We start from the raw sequence: 17627 nt of genomic DNA, 5'->3' as shown, positions 1-17627 counted from the left end.
AGAAAAAAAAAAAGAGAGAGCTGGGGAATAAACCCAGGTTGGCTGCATGCAAAGCAAGCATCTTACAACTGTATTATCCAGATTTCCCTTCCAAAATTGTTTCACCCTGGGGCTGGAAATACAGTACAATGGGTTGGGCACTTGCCTTGCCTTCGGCAGACCTGGGTTTGATCCCCAGCACACTTTTTGATTCCCCAAACCTGCCAGGAGTAATCCGGAAGCACTGAGCCAGGAGCAAGCCCTGTGCACAACTGGGTGTGGCTCAAAAACCAAAACACTTAAAAAAAAAAAAAGATTTTTTTCCTTATTTTTTGTGCTACAAAAGACATCAGGGGGACAACTGGGAAATTTAACCTATGGTCTGTAGCTGAAACAATAAAACTCTGCTGATGTAGAAGCTTTCTTTGTACATCTTCTTGGCTTTAAGACATAAGCATCTAGGAGTAAAGGGCATTGCGTCTGCTGCAACTTACTCTAACTGATTCAGAAAAAAGTTACAGAAAGGAAAAATGTAGCATTTGTTACTGGGGGGGAGCAGATAAGGAAAAGTACACAGAAACTCTTTGTACTATTTTGTATCTTTTAAAGTCTGAATTTACACCAAAGTAAAGTTAAAATTTATTTTATATAGACTGTATTTGTTATATGTTGATGATATATTATCTATATAAATTTTAAATAGATGAATAAGTGATATATCCATATATATTATTCCGTTGATAGCCATTTAAGGAAGAGCTTGCACAATCTGGCAATTTTGTTAAAAGAAACTCAGACTATGTGAATAAAGTATTTGCTGAAGTTGAGGTACTTTTTAAGTATTCTGGATCTCTCCATATGATACCATTTAATTATTTCCTATAAAAACATATTAAATGTTTTTATAGGGCCTAAGATGCACAGATATGACAGCATTTGCCTTGCATTTGGCAGATCCCAGTTCAACCCCACACCTCCCACCCTCACCATCTGAGCATCAATGGGTGTGGTCCAACCCCCACAATTTTTTTGGTAGCTTGTTGGCTCTCCAAGAGGAATCGACCAAGTCGGTCACTTGCAAGGCAAAGGCCCTACCTGTTGTGCTATTGCTCCAGCCCCATAATAACTTTTTGTTTCTTGCCTTAGGGGCTGTAGGATGGCTTGGCCCCTTATTTCTTTTGTATAACCCAGAGACTCACCCTGTGATGTTGATACATAGTTACTATCTAGATGAATCCTGGCTTTGAAACATTGTCAAATGTTGATTTCTGGGTCTGAGTGGCAGACCCAGGTTTGTACACTGCCAGAAGTAATTCCTGAGGCCTGGGCCAGGAGTAACTCCTGAGTAATTAATTGCTGGCTGTGGCCCCAAAACAAAAACAAAATAACACATTGATTTCTATAATCATCAAATGCTACTATAATCTCTGTCAAAAAGGCTGAGGGAAGGTCAAAGCAGGCCAGAGCGACAGCCCAGTGGGTGGATAGGGCACTGGCCTTGCACGAGGCTGATCCAGGTTCAATCCCTGCATCCCATATGGTCCCTGAGAACCACCAGGAGTGATCCCTGAGTACAGAGTCAGGAGTAACCTGAACTCTGGCCAAATTCTTTTTAAAAGGGCTTGAGGTGATAAAGCCACAGAGACAGGCTATGGCCAGCCCAAGTCCCAGCCCCCTCAACAATTCTACCTCCCCTGTATGTGGAACGGGGTCCTTCCTCCCAAGTCTTAGGATTTTCCCCATCCAAGTCCCCGTTTCCTCTCGTTCAGTGCAAGGTCAAAATAAGTCCTACAGAGGTTCTCCAAGGCCAGAGACATAGAATAGGGCTAAATAACTTGCCTTGGGGACCTATGGTCACAGAACCAGGACTGGCCTCTGAGCACCAGCAGGCATAACCCCAACTCCAGGTTCTCCTCAAGGAGGGCCTCAACAGCCTTGTAAAGGATTCATTTCTGAATTCTGTCACTCCCCAATAAATTATCAGGGGCGGGGGGTCAGAGGCACACACAGCTGTGCGAGTTTGACTGAGTCCTTGACAATCATTTCATAACAGAAAAGTTCAGAATGTTAAGAGATAAACAGTTTTCATCTGAAAGATCACTAATACCCTCTACATCTACCCTGTACACAACCCACCTAGAAGAAATTAAATAGGTAACAGAATTGTGAAATCCAAATTATACCCAATTTACATATTAAATAAAATGGATACATATGCAAGAATGTGAGTCAACCACACTCATCACAGACAAACATATGCTCTCAAAAACCAAGCCGACCACCTCAAGAAGTCAAAAGGAAACCATGAGGGCAACTGAGGGGAAAAACATTCCACAAAAAAACAGCAAAGGAAGACTGAGGCAGCAATAAATACCACCACTGAAACCCTGAAGAGCCTTTAAGGCAGGTTCGACCCCAACAAAGTAGCAAAACAAAGTGCCTCCTAATGGAATCGGCTGCACCCCCTCCCCCGGGCATGCATGCAGAGACCTTTGTCAGGCCTCACCTTTCACTTGAACTCAGCATTTCTATGGATCTGGCCTGAGGTGGCCTTTTTCACTTTCATTTTGCTTGTCACCTTTCAGCTGAGGGCAACTTGTGGCTGAATACTGGCTCTTCCACCTTCTAGAGAGGTGACATACCACTCAGCCTCCACAGGGAGAAAAGAGAAGATATTATCAGCACAGCAACGGTAGGAAATGGTGTGATAGAGCACTTTGGGTTGTTGCTGTTGTTTTGTTGTTTAAATAGTAATGGAAATATCCATGCTCTCAATATTCAACTGATGTTTGTGAATCACCTACTAAAAGTGAAGAGTCAGGGCTTAATCAAAAAGTCTTTTTGAAGCAACCTGTGTTGGCGCGGATGTGGCGAGAAAGGGACCCTCCTTCACTGCTGGTGGGAATGCCAACTGGTTCAACCCTTTTGGAAAACAGTATGGACGACTCTCAAAAAATTAGAAATTGAGCTCCCATTTGACCCAGCAATACCACTCCTGGGAATATACCCCGGAGAGGCTAAAAAGTATAGTCGAAGTGACATCTGCACTCGTTTGTTCATTGCAGCACTGTTTACAATAGCTAGTATATGGAAAAAACCTGAGTACCCGAGAACCGATGATTGGTTAAAGAAACTTTGGTACATCTACACAATGGAGTACTATGTAGCAGTTAGAAAAAATGAAGTCATGAAATTTACATACAAGTGGTACTACATGGAAAATATTATGCTAAGCAAAATGAGTCAGAAAGAGAGGGACAGACATAGAAAGACTGCATTCATCTGGGTAACATAAAGTAACAAAATAAAAGACTAACACCCAAGAACAGCTGTGATAAATACCAGGTTGTTCACTCCATGGCTTAGAGGCCAGCTGCACACTCTAAGGGTAAGGGCAGCTCGGATAGAGAAGGGAGCACCAAATAAAGGGTGCTGGGAAGATCTGCCCAGGATGGGAGATGCCTGCTGAAAGTAGTCCATGATTGCCACCAATGTCTCTTCTGCAGACCACAGCACCCAAAACCAGAGATAGAACAAAAGGAAGTGCCCTGCCACAGAGGCAGGGTGGGATGGGGGATGGGGGGGAGGGATACTGGTAATGGTGGGGATGGAGAATGGGCACTGGTGGTGGGATGGGTACTTGATCATTGTATAACTGAAACCCAAGCACAACAACTTGTAAGCCTACAACTGTACCTCACGGTGTTTCACTAAAAAAAAAAATTTTTTTAAAAAGTCTTTTTGAGGGAGCCAGAGAGCAAGTAAGGTGTTATCTTGCAAGCAGTCAACCCAGGTTTGATCCCCAGCACCTCAGAAAATCCCCCCACTAAGTCTTCTGGAAGTGATCCCTGAGCAGTGCCAGGAGTAAGCCCTGAGAACCTCTGAGTGTAAGCCCTTTTACACCGGCAAATAAAGGGGTTTTTTTCTTTTGAGGGGCCAGAGCGATAGTACAACAGGTAAGGCACTTGCTCTGCACACAGCTGTCTGTGCACCCCCCCCCCCAATTTTTTCTTAAAATCTTTTTTGGAGGGGGAAATTATAACCAGTGGGGCTTAGGAACTACTCAATTGGTGTTCCAGGGGCAATGTGTTCTACTTGAGGTACATTTCTGTTTGTAACACTGCTTTCTGCAATGTGCAGTGGCCTACTCCGTTCACAGCTGTTTACATCCCCCAGCATGGGCGCCTGCCTGGGCGGGTTCTGTGTGAGCCCTTCTGGTTCACAGGGCCCCAGGCACCCTGGCAGGGCCCTTGCATAAGAATCTAGGAGAGAAGCACCCAACCCACTCTAGAATTTGAATAAATCCAATTGATTTTAATCCTCTTTGGAATTAAAGGGAACAATGCCCTCCCAAACACCACTGCCAACAAATTTGGATTTGCAAATTGCTCTGGTTTTCATACTAATTTATTCCCACATCATTTGTTTTCCTTTCTTATTTGACCCCTTTTCTTCTTACAGATATTCTCATATTTATGCCTTTCTGTTCTGTGCATATTATGCCTTTCTTTTCTATGCATTTTCTACGGTCAGTGCCATAAATAATGACCCATTTCCTTTATGGGGTACAAAGCACTTCTCTCACAAAGAGCTTGCAGCGCCCAGATCTCTGGGACAGTGTGTAAGGACTCCCAATACCTTCCCCAGTTCCCACCACCACACTCAAAAGTCCCTCCTGCTAATCTTTCCACCATGCTACTGGGGTTTGGAAAAAGGCCACCTGAAAGACATTTGGGTACTGAAGGGAAAAGGCCCTGAATCACACCTGCATACAAAGACAGAGAAAGGGCATAATGCAGTCTTAGTGCTTCCCTAAAAAATATATAAATGCCCACAAAGCAAGCAATTTATAAGATATTTTGAGAAATTGCATCAAGGCAATAATAGTTTCATACTTGGTTCACCAAAACCTGGTCTATTAAATTCACCAAACTACACTGTTACCCAAACTACTGGGGTAGTAACTTTATTCCTCCCCCCAAAACACACATCTTCCTCCAAACCTCACCAATTTCAATGAAGAAAACACAGGCCCTCAGATCCAAATGCTAGTAGACCACTTCTTCCTCTAAAAAGGGATTTAACAGTTCCTGGGGTCCCCCACTAAAGGTTATTTAATGCTTCTAGAGGGCTGACTGGCGGAAGGAACTTGAGTCACAGACACTCACTTACAGAACTGTTTATTTGGGAAGGCACATTCCCAGGTCGAATCTATAAAGTCTGAACAAATCTACCCACCCTCCACCCATCTGATAACTCACAGCAGGATTTTTGAACCAAGAAACAAAGTTCAACTTCCCTTCTCGGGGAAAGGAGGAGGGGCCAGTCCTATCAGCAGGCACGTGGTAAAGTCACAGGGAAGAAAGGGAACATCAAGACTTGGGACCCACAATCAAGTTCAAATCCTGGCGCCTTCAATAACCTGGAGTGTGACCTTGAGCAAGATACTTGACCTCTACAAGTCTATTTGCACAGCAATGAAATAGGAATTGCAAGTCTCCACTTCCTAGCTGGTCAGGAACCATGACAAATACTATGCCTTTCCAACCTGGATGGCGCTATTTACACATTCCAGGAACAGCAAATGAGAACACTCACTACTTTTTTTTTCTTTGTTTTTTTGGGTCACACTCAGCGATGCTCCGGGGTTAGTCCTAGCTCTGCACTCAGTAATCACTCCTGGTGGTGCTTAGGGGGACCATATGGGATGCCAGAGATTGAACCCAGGTTGGCCATTCTACCTGCTGTGCTATTACTCCGGCTGGAGAATACTCACTCTTTCCTTCCATTTGCTTCTTTACCTTTGACAAAATCTTTGCTAATTTGGGGTGGGGGTGGGGAGTGGGAATGATTTTCTTTATTAGCATTTTGGGGCTACCTGGGAGGCTGAACATAGTTTTTCATATGTGGTAGTTGTTAGGAGCTTCTTCTTCCGTGAATTTGGTCTGTTTGGTTTCTACAATTGGGGTGACCTCCTGGGTGAGTTTTGTTCCTCCTCCAGAACAAAACCTAGTATGAGAGGGAGGGTATAAGCTCATTTCCTATTCTGAGGACTCTCTGTGGCTAATTATCACGTCTTATCACTTTCTTGATAAGAAGCCTAGAAAAGGCCAAGTCTAGTTAAAACACTTTTTGATTTGATTTTAAAACTTTGAAGTGTATTTTTATCTTGGGGGTGGCACACTGGCAGTGCTTGGTCAGGGGCTAGGGATTGCTCCTGACAGTATTTGTGGAACCTGCAGAACCCAAGGTTCTGGCATGCCAGGTAAGAGCTCCGTTCTTTTGAGCTCTTTCCCCAGCTTCTAAAGCATATTTCTAAGCAAAATGTTCCTTTCCCCATGTAAATTGCAGGCAATACACAACGAAAAGGAAGAATTTAGGATTCTGAGATTTATTTTAGACCCTTCAAGGTACCTTCAACGTATTCTATTTAGACCCTTCCAGGTACCTTCAAGGTACTTTATCTTAGACCTTCCAAGGTACCTGGCCACTGAGGTGACTTCGAAAATCTCTAAACACTGAACAACGGGGGCCAGAGTGATGGTACAGTAGATAGGGCATTTGCCTTGCACGTGGCCAACCTGGGTTTGATACCTGGCATCACATATGGTCCTCTGAGCACCACCCAGAGTAATTCCTGAGTGCAGAACCAGAAGTAACTCCTGAGCATCTCCGGATGTGATCCCCTTCCCCATAAAATAAAATACTGAACAATGAACTGGAGAGATAGGATAGTGGGGAAGGCACACCACTGACATGGGTTCAATACCCAGCACCCCACATGGTAGCTCGAGCCCTACCAAGCGTGATTGCTGAGCACAGAGCCTGAGCACTGCTTGGTGTGGTGCCCAGACAGAAGGAAATAAGAACTGAACAGCACCTTAGGCCGGTTATGCAGCAGGAGAAAAGGGCAGAGCCCTTTCTGTTCCGTGTGTTGCCACCTTCCCTTCATTTCCAAGTGCCAAGGTTTGGCAGTGGAATTTATTTCATCATTTCTTAAATCCAATCCATTACAAAAGAACATCTGACAACAGAGGAACAGAAAAAACCTGGAAAATACATTATTAGATTACTCATGACACAGGACGTGAACGCCAGTCCTTTCGTATCCCTGATCACATTCTAGCATCTGCCTCTGGATGCAGCTGTATATATATTTTTTCTTTTTGGGTCACACCCGGCGATGCACAGCGGTTACTCCTGACTATGCACTCAGGAATTACTCTTGGCAGTGCCTAGAGGGCCATATGGGATGCTGGGAATCAAACCTGGGTCTGCCCCCTGCAAGGCAAACACCCTACCCGCTGTGCTATCACTCCAGCCCTGCAGCTGCAGTATTTTGAAGTACATCGAAGTCAACCAGTTGCAAAGTCAAGGAGTGAGTCGCTATCAGCACGGCCACTGGTCCTACCTACGCAAGCCGCCACCCAGCATCTCTGATCCCATCTGCCCCTCCTTCTGCATGACTGTGGCCTTCACTCTTGTATCTCCTTCCGGATCCTCTTCCCCTGCATCCTTCTAAACCCATGGATGAGTCACAGCACATCCCAGCACAACTTTCTCGACGGGGTTTCGTGTGAAAGATCAGATTCCACCCCTGGCATTCAAGCCTCCTGTCCCCCTTCCTTCCAGGCAGATGGAATCATTTCTATTACCCCAAATAGCACTGAACTTTTCACCTTTGCGCTGGCTTCGCCCTCAGGATGGGAATGAAAAAGATCCTCACTTCCCCTAAACACCTCACCAACCATTTCTCAGTAATTAGCAAGAATTTTTTGGACCAATGCATGTTTGAGTTTCAGGTCTCTTCTGTTCTGGACTCCCAAGTGGCACTCAGGGGTCCGGGGCCACTGCTGCTCTGACCCCGATGGTGTAGGGATCACTGGGGTCACGCTGACAGGGCTTGGCAGCTTCAGGCTACATCTAGTGATGCTTGGGGGACCAGGGTTATAACCAATGTAACCACATGCAAGGAATGCATCTTAAACTCCATACTCTATCTCTACAACCCTGTCAGGACTTTTTACTTTTTTGTTTTTTGGGCCACACCAGCAGTCCTCAGGGCTTATTTCTGGCTCTACACTCAGGAATTACTCCTCAAAGAGCTCGGGGAACCATAAAGGATGCCGGGGATCAAACCTAGGTGGGCTGCATGCAAGACAAGCACCCTACCCACTGTACTATCTCTCGAGTCCCATGTCAGGATTTTGCAAAAGCTTTTTTGGGGGGCCCAGGAAAGAGCACAGAGGGCTGGGGTGCACGCTCTGCAGCCTGCAGTCCTGGGTCTGATCCCCTGCACCTCTATGTGCGGCCCAGAAGGAAAACAAAATAACTTCCTATTCCTTCCTCAGTATAATCCAAAGCAAATCTAAGTTACTTTTATTTTGAAAATTCTTCTCTGGACTTAAATAACTTTGGGGGAGAGGGGGAGAGGAGGGTTGGGCCCACCTAGCTTTGCTCAAGGCTTACTCTTGATCACTCCTGGGGCTGCCAGAGATCAAACTCTGGGCAGAGGCAGCAGATGCAAGTGCCTGAGCCACTGTACATCAGCCCTGAACTTTAATGACCTTAACTCAGACTTCCTATTACAGTGGTTTGTGCTAACATTACTTTGAACTCAATGTTTAAGTCTCTTAAGACCAAAGTTGAGTCAAACTCATCTTAAATCCCATATTTCCCTCAACCATTGTCTAAGACAGGCCCACAATAACAACAGAAGAAATGGAAAAGCTACAATTTAATTTCTTTCTTTGTTTTTTGGACCACCCAGGTGTTGGGGGGACTGGGCGTTTACTTACAACAGGGTCTTTGGTGTCCAAGGACTGAACCTGAGCCTCCAAATGCGAAGCATTAGCTCTTTGAGTTCTCTCTTCTATGCCTGAATTTCATTTGTTGGGTTTATTTTGTTGTTGTTGTTGTTGTTGTTGTTTTGTGAAGGGAGTGGGGGGGGGTCCCTTAGGGAGCACTCGGTCCAGATGACTGATGGTTCACTGAGTCCAGGTGACTGATGGTTCAGTGTGAAGACTCAGGAACCACCAGGGCCAAGGCAGCAGTGCTCAGAGGTCACGTGGCACCTGGGTTAGATGCACATCCTGTACTAGCCCAAGGGGGCCAGTCTAGCAATGGTTCACTGGCAAAAGCACCTGCCTTGCAATTGTGAGGCCAAGTCTGGCTCTGTCTACTAGTCTCTGCTGTGGGGTGCCAATAGGTTTCAACAGGGTTCATGATCTCCAGTAGAGTACAGCCAGGGGTGTGTGAGGACCCCCATAACATGTGCAGGAACCTCAAATGCACCGCAGTCATGGCTCTATGCAGAACCCACGGCAACAACAGCAGCAAAACGGGAGGAAAGGAAGGCAAATGTTTGTCTAAAGAAAGCCGACCTCCATTTCCCCAGTTGAGCAAGTAAAATTTATTCCTAACTGAAATATAAGTTGCATTTGATTTTACCAACGGGCTAATGATTTAACCACCCCCCCCCCCAATTTTTTTTGTTCATTTGTTTGTTCTGGGGCAACAACTGGCTGTGCTAACTCCTGGCTCTGTGCTCAAGAATTACTCCCAATGGTGCTTGGGTGATCATCTGGGGTGCCAGGGATCAAACCCGGGTTGGCCACATGAAAGGTCAGCATCCTACCCGCTGTACTAACGCTCCAGCCCCACTTCACACATCACTGTAAAGGCTGGAGACCACCATCGTAAGTTAAATTTGTAAATTCTTTCTTCTCAAGAATTCTCAGAGGAAGACGAATGAAAACTAAGATAACCAACCCAGAATGTTCCACAATTATTAAAAAAAAACAGGTCGAGTATTCCCTGGCAGATCCACCCTCCCAAAGGAAAATGACGGGTATCTGTCCCTTTGCTGAGTCTGTCACATCAGCAAGCCAAGGGCCAAAACCAGCAACACAAGACAAGGCCCACACAAAAGCTCATTCCATGTGAAAAGCCCTCATTAAACCCTGAGCTATATTTAGAAAAAACATGGAACAAAAGTTATATTTAGATGAAATGTTTAAAAGAATTTTACCAAAAGCAGCAAGTTTATACTGATCTTCCAAAAAATAATTTTTTTTAAACTTAACTTTTACATACAACTCTCCCAAACAGACAACTTCTCTATATGAACACAAAGACTGCAGCTTGGGTTCCTATGTGGCGGGGGAAAAAACATCCAAGAAGCATTCTGGATTATCAGCAAGGCTGCCCATGGAAAGTAGAGGAATAAAAGAACTTAAAACCAAGTCCAGGAGCTGGAGAAATAGCACAGCGGGTAGGGCGTTTGCCTTGCACGCGGCTGACCCGGGTTCAATTCCCAGCATCCCATATGGTCCCCTGAGCACCGCCAGGGGTAATTCCTGAGCGCAGAGGCAGGAGTAACCCCTGTGCATTGCTGGGTGTGACCCAAAAAGAAAAAAAAAAAAACACCCAAGTCCACATGGGGCAGAGAGAGAGTGCGGGGATAAGGCGTTTGCATTGCATGCAGCCAAACCGGGTTCAATCCCAGGCACCACATACGGTTCCTCCTAGGAGAAAGCCCTCAGAAAGTGTTGGGTGTGGCCCCCAAAGAAGCACACTTTGGAAGAGACCTATTTCATACAGAAATAGGGATAATCTGAGGAGTGAGCAAATTGACGGCACACAGCAGCTCTTAAATTTCCAACTTAGACTAAACTCGTGACTTCCTGCAATTCTACCTGGAAGTGTTCTTTTCCCAAAAGTCATTAGTATACACGGTATGATCACAAGCAAACTACTCTATCACTTTGCAGCTCGCTCTTCAAACCACATGCAAAATATTCTTTTTGGCTCTTAGGAGTCTTAGACTATTTTTGACATCCACCTAATCTGTGTTGACTTACACTTTTCCCAAAAAAATTTTAGTCAACATCCCTAAGGTAACCTCAGTAAACAAACAGATGACTCCTTTCCATGAATGAAGGTGCAATCTGGGGGTGGTGATTTGAAATAGCGAAAGGTTCACGGCAATTATCCCCTGCCCAGGGTCCCCAAGGCTCCAGATGAGAATGAATCACAGCTCAGAGACTTGGCACACTCCCCAGGTTAAGGGGAACCTCTTCTCTAAAGAGCCTCAGGAAGAGGCCACTTCCCAGCTCCCAGCCTGAGCAGAGTGGAGGGCAAAGGTAATGCCTGATGGCCAAATGAAGGGACTGGCTGGCCCTGTTGTCAGGAACTAGGCCAGTGGGTGAGCGTGCGACGGTCCTGTCGCTTGCTCTTCCTAGGGTCCTTTAGTACTACCCTGAGAATCTCCACTTAGGCTTCGGGCTTGGTATTTCCAGAAACATTAGAGCAACAGTGTGCCCCGGGGTCACCCAATTTTATACCATGTACAGACCAAAACATAGCAAAGCCTGAGGTTGTGAAACGTTGAGATGAAACCAAAACAAAAAGGCCTGGGGTGCCAAGAGAGAGACCAGACGGCAGAGCCCAGATCTCCCCCACCCTTCCCGCCACACGCTCCACTCCGCCCTGTTTCTACCTGTGTTCGTTTTACCAGGCTGGGAACCCCACAGAGGGCCATTTGTGCCTCAACTGAGAACCACATTAATTACATCAATACAAGCATAGAGAGGGGGAAGCATCCTCTCAACTCTCTATAATACAGACAATCACATGTATTTCCTTCATTTCTTCCCGAGCGGCCCCAAGGATAGGGTCCAATTAGCAGGTTGGTCTAACTGAAGGAGCCACTCACTACATGATCTTGCCTACGCACAATCTTGCTAAATCAGGCGGATACAGCCCAAGAATAGGCATATTAGGTGCAGGAGACAATGGCGGGAACTGAACTTACTTCTCTAAGGACAATTTGCCAGGGAGACAAGCTCTAGGTATGGTATCCGACAAGACACATTAGCAAAGTCCCTGATGAAGATTCACCAGGAAAAAGTGGGTATGGTGGGAACTGGAAAGGAGAATGACCAGAGCGGGGTGAAGTGCAGAAAGGCAAGCAGGGGGAACGGTCTACTACCCAGCAAGGCTCTGAAGCCCCCCACACATGCCTGGGTTTAGCCAGAGGAATCCTCAGTACCAGCAAACATCAGCCTCTGGAAAAGCACTTAGAGGGCATGTAAAGACGGCAGAGGGAAGGAGGGACTGACAAAGGAACATGTCCCCAGGAGGCAGTGATGCATATGGGCACTGGTCAACCCCTCTTGAAAGAGTCAAGGGGAGGTTCTGGGAAAGAATCATCCTAGAGGGGACATGTCTGGGAACTGCATCAGCTTTGACTTACAGCGGTGACCACCTCCCATTCTGCTCTTCCTAGACATCTCAGGCTAACTGGAGGGCACGGGGGCTTGGGGGTTGCACAGCGCACTCACACAAAGTGACAGCACCCCGACCAAACTTGGGCTGAACCACACCTGGCCCTGTGGTTTCAAGTTAGGGGCACCCTGGAAACCCAAGCCAAGCAGCTTCCCAGCAGTTTGTTCTGTTCTTTCAAGTCCTGCATCACACCTTTCATGAATGAGGAAAAGTCATGGAGAACTGACCAGGACTTGGGGGGATAGGGGAGCGCGCCAAAGCAAGGACAAAGCAGCAGGACATTCAATCCCTGCTGCTGGAAAGGTGAGGGCAGAGTGCTCCCACTCCCCACTCCCTGAGTCAGAGTTTCCCTCCCCCTTTCACTCCTACATCCCAGCGGCGAAGTCACCGAACCCAAGGCCACCCCCACAGCCACCAACTCCTGGACCATGACAACGGGGCGCGCCCCTTCAGCCGCGAGGGTTTCTCAGGCAACCCTTGAATCTGGATCATTACTCTAGGGCCTTGAGCATAAAGTTAGACGGTCGGGTCCGCTCCTAGGATGCCCCAAGTCTCATGCACCCTATCCCCCTAAAGCAAACTGGCTGGCCGCGGGCCGCAGGGCGGGAAATGCCAAGAACCACGACGGTGCGCCTGGACGCCGAGGGGCCCCGCGCGGGGAGCCGGGCACCCCAGAGGCGGGCGCGGGTCCGAGACCGCCCGTCGGACCGTGGTACTGCGGCCGGCGGGCCCCGAGTGCAGTGGCAGCTTGGAGCACACAAAGGCCTGGCCAAGTCCCCGGGCAGCGCCCCTCACCGATGCGGGGGGCGGGAGCGGAGAGCCAGCGAGGGGGCGCTGGGATCCACCCTCATTTGCACGTCGTCTGGGGCCCGGTCAATTTGCTTAATCACGGCTCTAAATGCCAGCGCGCAGCACACAATGCGCGCCCATTAACAGGTTTAAAGTGTCTCAGCGCTTGCTTTAAATGAGAAAAGCCGGCAACAAAGGGGGAAAAAGCCAAGTTCCTCAACTTGAAGAATGCCTCGGGTCGCCCTCGAAATCCTCTCGGCGAGGTTAAAATCCTGAGCGCCCCCGAAAACTAGAGGCCCCGCGAGAGGGCTGGGGGGTGGGGCCGGGGGGCTGCGAACAGGCCGCCGCCGACACCCCGGGTCGCGCTCGCCCACTGCAGCGCGAGTGGGGGGTGGGTGGGCGGGGGGCAAGGTGCCCGGGTGCCACGGAAAGCTGAGCGACTTCCAGAGAAGGAAAGTGAGACCCCCCACGCCCCTCCCCCGCACAAAAGCCGGCACAGATCCAAGTTCTCAATTTTTCTGGAGCCCAGGACATTTCCCAGAAGCGGACCCCAAAGCCTCTCCCCTGCCGGAGGGAGGGGAGAGATTTAAAGCAACTTTACTTTCACCCGGACGTCGGCCGCCGCAGAGTAGCTCAACTCCGCGAACAAGTTCGGTCCGGGATCCCCACGGGCCCGCCCCATCCCCCACCCCATCGCGGAGCCCGGGGCGGGCGGGGGGGGGGGGCACAACTCTCCGGCCCGGCCCCCCACCCCCACGCCCGCGCCGGCGCGGCCCGACGGGCACTCACCGTGCGCGCTCCGCCGGGAGACAGGGGTCCGTTGGGGAGGTACGGGCTGCTCAGGTCCGGGATCATCAGGAAGGGGTACCCAGGGTAGGGGGGCCCCTTAAAGAACGCGCCTTCCTGGGGTCTTCTCACTGCGGGCGGGACCAAGGCGAGGCAATGAGGCCCCCGAGCCCCGGGGCTGCGCCGCGGCAGCGGAGCCCCGAGCCCCCGGGTGCCCCCGCGCGCGCCCCGGGAGGGCTGCGGCCGGAGGGGCGGAGGACCCGGGCACGGCCGAGGGCGCGGGCGGGGCGGGGCGGGGCGGGGGCGCCGATCGCCGCGGGGCCCCGAGTCGGGGGCCCGCCCGGGCCCGCACGTACCTTCGGCGAAGTAGTCCCGCGGCTTCTGGAAAGCGTCCCGGGCGGGCTGCGGGCGCCTCTCCGCCTGCCGAGGAGACACAAAGGCGAGGGCGCTGAGCGGGCGCGGGGCCGGACCCCGGCGGGGCCGCCGCGGGCACCGCCGCAACTCACCTCCGAGTCCGAGCTGCTGCTCTGGTTCTCCGACTCGTTGACCAGGGACGACTTGACCTCGTCCAGGTCCCGCTGCGCCGAGGCGCTGTCGCTGCTGGGCTCCTGCTCCTCGCCGCCCTCGTCCTGGAAGGGGATCAGCTCGTCGTTCGCCCCGAGGTCGTCGCCGCCGCCGCCGCCGCCCGCCGCCCCGGCGCCCGCGCCGCCGCCCGCGCCGCCTCCCCCCGCGCCGCCGCCGCCGAGCTGGGGCATGGTGGGGCCGCGGGCCGGGGCCGCCGCTCTCCGCGCCCGGCCCCGCGCCCTCCCGCCGCCTCGCCGCCGCCGCCGCAAAGTTTGACAGGGCGCGGCCCGGCGGGCAGCGGGGCCGGCTGGGCCCCTCCGGCAGCGCCGAGCTCGGGGCTCCCCAACTCGCCGCCGCCGCCGCCGCCTGCTCCGCCGGGGCGTCCCAGCGCCTGGCCCGCCGGGGAGGGGCGAGCCGGGCAGGAAGGAGGGACCGCCGGGCCGGGCAGGGGGGCCGGAGGGAGGAGCCCCGGCTGCAAGCTGACACCCGCGCGCCGCGCGCTCGCACACTCGCACTCACGCTCGCACACCCGCGCTCGCACCTTCCGGGGGCCGCGTCTCCCCCGCCCGACCCGGGCCCGGACCCCCGCCGCCCGGGGCGCCCGGGTCCCCCGCGCCGCTGGGGGCCCGCGCCCCGGGCCCCCGCAGCATCCCCGAACTTTCTTCCAGCTACGCCCGGCTCGGGCCGCACACCCCCTCCTCCCACGGCCCGTGTCGGCTCGGGGCCGGGCGGCACTGCCCCCCTGCGGGAAAACTTTGCACGGCCGGCCGGGACCTCCTCGGCGCGCCGGAGCCCGCGCGCGGAGCCGCATCCCGGGAACTGCTCCACCCGGCCGTGCGCCCACGGCCTGCCGCTCCGCGTTCCCGCGGGGGCCCCTGGAGCGCCCTGCGCCCCAGCCCAACTTTTCGACCTCGTCCAAATCTTTCCAGTCCGCTCCCCCGACCACCCGGCGATCTCAAAGATCACATTCGCGCACGCACGCTCGCAGAGTTACGTCCGTAATGGAACGACTCTCCTCCTGGAGTTCATAAAGGATTCGGATCTGATTCCTTTGACGGACCAGAGTCGACCCAGTGACCCGTGAAGCGGTTTGCGAGGCTGGTGGTTTAGCCCAGGAGCAGAAGACGAAGGCGCAACCACCCTTGTACTTAAAGGCGTGCCTATTACACTAACATCAAAGTATTGTATGCACTGGGGGGCTGGAGAGATAGGGCGCTTGCCTTGCACGTGGCTGACCCGGTCCCACGCCCGGCATTCATATGGTCCCCCATCACTGCCAGAAGTGATTCCTGAGCACAGTGCAGAAATAAGTCCTGAGCACCGCAGGTGTGGCCCAGGCACCCCCCACCCCCTATTCCTTCCCTCACTTTTTCATTTTTGCTTTTAGAAAAGAGCACGCATTTGTTTCTTTTTAAGTTTTTTTTTTTTTATCATTTCGGTAGGGCTCTTACTCCTGAGCTGCTCAGGGGACAGATATGGTGTGATGTATTGAACACAGGTTGGCAGTGTGCAAGCCACTGTGCTATTTCTCCAGTCCCATCCTTTTAAATTTAAAATAAATGTTATGTTGAACTGGAGAGATAGTACAGGAGTTAAGGTGCTTGCCTTGCATTCTGCTGAACCCCAGTTTTACTATCAGTACCAGATATGGCTTCCCCATAAGCACTGCCAGGAGTAAGCCCTGAACACAGCAGGGTGTGGCCCCAAATCCTCCACACCCCCCTAATAAAAGATCCTCTTTCCTTCCCACAACTCCCTCAAAAGCTAAGCAGTTCTAAGCTCATGTAAACACTTTGACAAATATTCAGATTAACTTGGTGGCGGCACATCTGGTGGTGCTCAGGGGCTGTTTCTGACTCTTTGCTCAGGAGTGACCCCTGGTGGTGCTTGGAGGACCATGTATAGTGCCATGGGTCAAACCATACCACTCTCTGCCAAGGCAAATGCCTGGACTATCTCCTCCTATTTACTTTTACATAAAAAGTGCTATACTGGGTTGGAATAAAGTACAGAAGGTAGGGCTTGCCTGTTCAATCACCCACACCCTGCTAGGGGTGAGCCTTGAGCACAGAGGGAGGAATGAAGAAGCCCTGAGAGCCACCCCCCCAAAAAAAAAAACCTAAAGAAAAAGTGCTATATTGCTCATATTAGTGTATAGTATTTTTTTGGGGGGTCACACCCGGCATTGCACAGGGGTCACTCCTGGCTCATGCACTCAGGAATTACTCCTGGCAGTGCTCAGGGGACCATATGGGATGCTGGGAATTGCAAGGCAAACGCCCTACCCGCTGTGCTATAGCTCCAGACCGGTCAGGGTCCTCCCGTTGTTCATTGATTTGCTCGAGCAGGCCCAGTAACATTGTGAGACTTGTTACTGTGTTTGGCATATGCAATACGACACGGGGAGCTTGCCAGGCTTTGCCGTGCAGGCGAGATACTCTCGGCAGCTTGCCGGGCTCTCCGAGAGGGGCGGAGGAATCGAACTCGGGTCGGCCATCTTGGCTGCGTGCAAGGCAAACGCCCTACCCACTGTGCTATTGCTTCAGCCCAGCTCCAGACCAGTGTATAATATTAGCGGGTAGGGCGTTCGCCTTACAAGCGGCCAACATGGCCGACCCGAGTTCGATTCCTCCGCCCCTCTCGGAGAGCCTGGCAAGCTACCGAGAGTATTCGATATGCCAAACACAGTAACAACAAAGTCTCCAATGGAGACGTTACTGGGCCCGCTCGAGCAAATCGACGATCAACGGGAGGGCCTTTACCTTTACCTTTACCTATGAAAATTTAAAATTATGCCCATCAATCCTAGGGTACTGTTCCCTACCTTGTTGCTTGAGGATCACTCCTGGTGGTACTGGGGGTGGAAACTGGGGCCTGGGCATGCAAAACACACATGCCAGTTCTTCGAGTCATCTCCCCCAATCTAAAAGTCATTCATTTTTCTCATGTGCTTCATAAACATATGAAAAGTCTAATGCTTTAGTGTCCCCCCGTTGGTGTGACAAATCACTATGAACAGTGCCTGTAAAAACCAGAAATGCATTCTCCCACTGGTTTGGAAATTGGACCTCTGAAATCAAAGTCAATTAAAATCAAGATGTTAGGGCCTTGTTCTGTCCCAGGTTCACAGGAGAATCTATTCCTTGTTCCTCTCATTTCTAGTGGCTCCCCTAGATCTCTCAGCTCTCCACTATCTGTTCCTGTGGTCCTCTCCTTTGTCT

At 50.9% G+C, this 17627-nt stretch overlaps 1 protein-coding gene across 1 annotated transcript in view; it reads right to left on the bottom strand.

The window, feature by feature from the left end:
- TCF7L1 (transcription factor 7 like 1) overlaps positions 1 to 14987 on the bottom strand; it is a 176521-nt gene extending 161534 nt beyond the window's left edge. Inside the window, exons 1-3 of the mRNA XM_056116702.1 lie at positions 14349 to 14987; positions 14199 to 14262; positions 13846 to 13973 (exon numbers count right to left, since the gene is read on the bottom strand). Coding sequence (XP_055972677.1) covers positions 13846 to 13973; positions 14199 to 14262; positions 14349 to 14597 — 441 coding nt within the window. The 5' untranslated portion in view covers positions 14598 to 14987. The remainder of the gene's footprint in view (positions 1 to 13845; positions 13974 to 14198; positions 14263 to 14348) is intronic.
- Between the last annotated feature and the right edge of the window lie 2640 nt (positions 14988 to 17627).

The sequence above is a fragment of the Sorex fumeus genome, unplaced genomic scaffold, assembly GCF_029834395.1.
Source record: "Sorex fumeus unplaced genomic scaffold, SorFum_2.1 ptg000003l, whole genome shotgun sequence".
Lineage (NCBI taxonomy): Eukaryota > Metazoa > Chordata > Mammalia > Eulipotyphla > Soricidae > Sorex > Sorex fumeus.
This window is presented reverse-complemented; position numbering and strand designations above follow the sequence as displayed.